This window comes from Notothenia coriiceps, unplaced genomic scaffold (assembly GCF_000735185.1).
Source record: "Notothenia coriiceps isolate Sejong01 unplaced genomic scaffold, NC01 NC01_scaffold00037250, whole genome shotgun sequence".
Taxonomy (NCBI): Eukaryota; Metazoa; Chordata; class Actinopteri; order Perciformes; family Nototheniidae; genus Notothenia; species Notothenia coriiceps.
The window spans coordinates 6,738,312-6,742,268 of record NW_011369951.1 but is presented as its reverse complement, the minus strand read 5'-3'; the positions used below and the strand labels follow the sequence as shown (position 1 = coordinate 6,742,268).

The following is a 3,957-nucleotide window of genomic DNA, read 5'->3' as shown; positions in this document are numbered from 1 at the left end:
GGTTGCGGCGTCAGGAAGAAGTACGCTGGAGCGCGGGGCCCCTTCTGAACCGAGCGATACGAGCAGTGGCTGGACGCCGCCCACACATGCGGCCTGGAACACATGCACACAGGTACTCTTAATTAAGATATAGAGGAGGATACCATCATTTAGTCAGTGGCGAACCGTCAGGGCCTCCCAAGGTATTCAGAGAATACCCTGGACCTCAGATAAAACAAAAAAAAAATCGATTTAATTATATATAACATAAATGTACATTAAAATGAATGAAATGAGAAATGGTATGCCGTGTTTGTGATCTGTAAATAATTACAGTGTTACGTTGATTTGTTTCGTCCTTGCTCGGCGCATGCACTAACGCATTTCAGTGGTTTTGTGTAGAAAATAAAGGCAATCCAGATCTGTTTCTGGGTCTCTGTCGTAGAATATCCTTACAGCCCAAGGTATTTCTAGCATCCTCCCGAATGCCCTTGCCGTTGGCACTGGATGAGAGGGCGTACATGTTGGACTGACAGTTTGATCAACCATCATATATTGAATTTGTACAATGGGCGTATTCTTTTCAGAGTTTCGCTCGGTTTCCAGGGTTACTCTAAAGGCCCCTAGTTAAGCTGCTCGAGACAGAGGATCCTAGATGAATGCACGAGAGGCAATTCATTGCGTTTTATTGTTTTTAACGTTGAAATGACAAGTGCAACAGGTGAAGATGAAGCTGTTGCAGAATTGTTGTGAGTACCTTTTTCAAGTCGACAATTCAGTGAAAAGACGGACATTATAATGCCGCGGATGGGGGGGGGGGGGGGGGAAGGTCTAGAGAAGGTCCAGTTGTGATAGACACGGTTCGCCACTGCATTTAGTGTAGGTTGCTACACTGACTATGTACTTCAAACATACAGAATATTTTTTTAGACTTTTGCTCACATCCAAAACATTTTTCCTCATGTGGCCCTAATCTTCTTCCTTACCTACAACCCCCTCTCATACAAATCTGAAAAAAATAATAATTCTGAAATGTGGCATTTCTAAATTGGACCTTTGGATAAGGTGACCCCTGCAATGGGACAACGTATGGGACAAAAAGGTTTCAGTTGGCCATGAGATGAAGAAGGTGTACGGCATGCAGTACCAGAAGGAGAGGGTGAAGTCTGTGACGTAGGTATCGCTCTGTCGCACAAGGAAGGTTCCGTCTGTTCCTCCGTTCTCCGTGCAGTAGTCCAGGATCAGCCGCTCGCCCATCTGCCGGCCCTCCTTCATGCGACCATGGAACCACGGTTCTGAGGTGTGCAGGTCCTGGTACTGAGACAACACTTCACGTTTCACATGTCCTCTCTGTAACTGTTAACTCATGTTCTTTGTAGGTAAATGATCATCAGCCTTATTTTCCACTGAACAAAAATATGGAGATCGTTTTTCATGTGCAAAGCTTTCACACCTAAGCAGACAGGAATATCTCGTTCTGTACATTCGACCATCATAATTAACTATAATAACCCCCCCCTTGAATCTACACACGCTCATTACTCCAATAATTCAATGCTGTGCAGAAAGTTACAATGTGCTTGCAATTCATATTTATTTAACACATGTGCTGCTTAGCCTTTGATAGGCTTAATGGTCAGTATATAATACCTCTGGGCTCGGTGAATAGCGCACAGGGGCGGGCTGGGACTAAAAATCAGCCCGGGCATCTCGACCGGCCCACTTCGGTACCACTAGTAAATTGTCAACGGGGGGGCGGTAGTGGCTAGTGACTTATCTGACCGGCCCACATCGTCCGACCGGCCCACTTCGGTACCGGCCCATCATCCCGAACGTCCCGATGGCCAGTCCGCCACTGATAGCACATTAACAAAGCTCATTCTATTTGAGTTAATCTTTTTATTATTTTTCAGGTCTGGCTTGCACTCTTTTCTGCGATGCATTTTAGCCCTGCTTGCGTTTCTGGATACATTACTCACCCACTCATCAAATCTCAACTCATTAGCTCTACTAAATGTTCGAAAATCTTTATGATTGACACTTGTGGACCTGTGGTATATTATATGAAAGCCCTTAAAGTTCATTCTAAATGTAAAAACTGCATTTACAATAAGCTGGTAAACAGCAGCCATGTGTTTCACCTTCCTGGGGTCTTCGTCCTCCTCCTCGGTCTCCTCTGCGTAGTACAGCTTGTCATCAGAGATCACACAGTAGTGCCTGTTCCAGCGCTGAGGAAGGGACGACCACATGCTTAACATCCAACAAGCTGCTCAGATGGGAAGCTTGTAATTGTACTCTTGGTGCAATGTATTTGTGCACCTTGTGTTATATTTAAAATCCATAAATAAAGTTAGAAAAGAAAAAAAAGATCCTGCTGCAAATGTGTAGTGCTGGTCATGTGACTGTGACAATATCGCTGCTTTAGATTTTTGCAATAGTGATCACTTTAATTATGATCATCAATATAAGCACTTTCCACTTTTTTTGAATTGATATTATGTATACTGTATTCAAACAGATCATCCCCATGTCCTAAAGGAGTCTCAGCTACCTTCTTCATTCGACCCCCCCACATACCTGGTCCACAGGGTCCCAGATCTCCAGGTCCCCCTGCTTCTGCCCCTTCCTGAAGTCCTTACTGGTCCCCCCCCCCTCCACACTGAGCTTCTTGTGCTGAGAGCGGGAAACAAAGAGAGCGCAATCATTACCACACACACACACACACACACACACACACACACACAGCTTACAGGATCTAGACGTACACTTATATACACACACACTTTACACAAACCAAGCCTTTGCTTCTGAGGAACATGAAGGAGGACCAAACTAATATATTATATTGAAAATCATAAGTTATAGAGAGACTGGGTTACTTTTTGTAATGTAACACACATTATAGCTCAGACTTACGTAGCTATTTGTACTAAGTTTTGAATGAAGAAAAAAATGATCAACATAAGAGCAGAAACCTTAAATGCTGCCGGGCAACCCATCCTGAACACGGCTACGCTTTTAATCTGCCTTGAGACCGACATTGATTAAAACCAGACCACGGCAGATTAACCTCACCAATTCTTATTACCGCCGTGGATTGATTGAAGATTTTGCTTTTACCCGGGGAGGTTGTTTCTGGCATTGCGCCCTGCGATGCTGCTTCGAAAAAATACATTTTGAAAGAGTTGCTGTGATTTGAGGGATTTTAAAACATCTAAATGACAATTTCTGGATGGGTCGCCAGGCAACAGTAATATTCGACTGTGCTGAGAATGAGTAGGTAGCTCTCACCAGAGAGAGAGAGAGTATAATGTGCCAAATCAAACAAAGGGGGATAGTAGAGCCCTACTGTGTACCAACTTCTCCTCGCCACTGTTTTTATATACAGAATTTAAAAAACCTAGAATGATATGTTATTACTATTAATTATTCTTATTACATTACTGGTCTTCTTGTTATTCCTATGCTCCTCATCATTAATGATTATATTATTTGAATATGGCATGGCTCTGTCGTGTGGCTGTGTTTTGACTGTTTTGAACCTCTCCGCTGAGAAGTGCACCAACAGAGACAAACAGTTTGATGGACGAGACATTTGACTCCTTTTTCTACCAAGAGGAATGTGCTCTCTGCTGAGCCAAACACAAGCCCGTCTTTTTCTCTTGGTGAACCCCCCGCTACCCCCCGCTCCTCACCCTCCTGAAGAGGGAACGCTGTACAGATGAGAGAGAGAAGATCTATATTTGCAACAGAGGTGACTGTTTTGTTTGTACAACATGGTTTTGAAATCTTTGAGACTTTTCAGAAATCTGAATCCCAAGTTAGTTACCTACCTGCTCCCTTACAATGGTACGTTTTTGATTTTGAAATTGAACACAAAAAAATTCTAATCTTCAAATGAATGTCTTTAATTCCCACAGGGGGAACATATCTGCACTGTTCAAAATCAGAAAACGACTCTTAAGGAAAAGACCTAAA

At 43.2% G+C, this 3,957-nt stretch overlaps 1 protein-coding gene across 1 annotated transcript; it reads right to left on the bottom strand.

Annotated features, from left to right (window-relative positions):
* Nucleotides 1-10: 10 nt before the first annotated feature.
* On the bottom strand, nt 11-3,121 carry LOC104967222 (1-phosphatidylinositol 4,5-bisphosphate phosphodiesterase gamma-1-like). Its single transcript, XM_010796639.1, has 5 exons — nt 3,068-3,121; nt 2,557-2,652; nt 2,121-2,207; nt 1,126-1,296; nt 11-91 (listed from the first exon to the last, which is right to left on the bottom strand). The coding sequence occupies exons 1-5, from the start codon at nt 3,119-3,121 to the stop codon at nt 11-13; spliced, it is 489 nt and encodes a 162-aa protein (XP_010794941.1).
* Nucleotides 3,122-3,957: the final 836 nt, after the last annotated feature.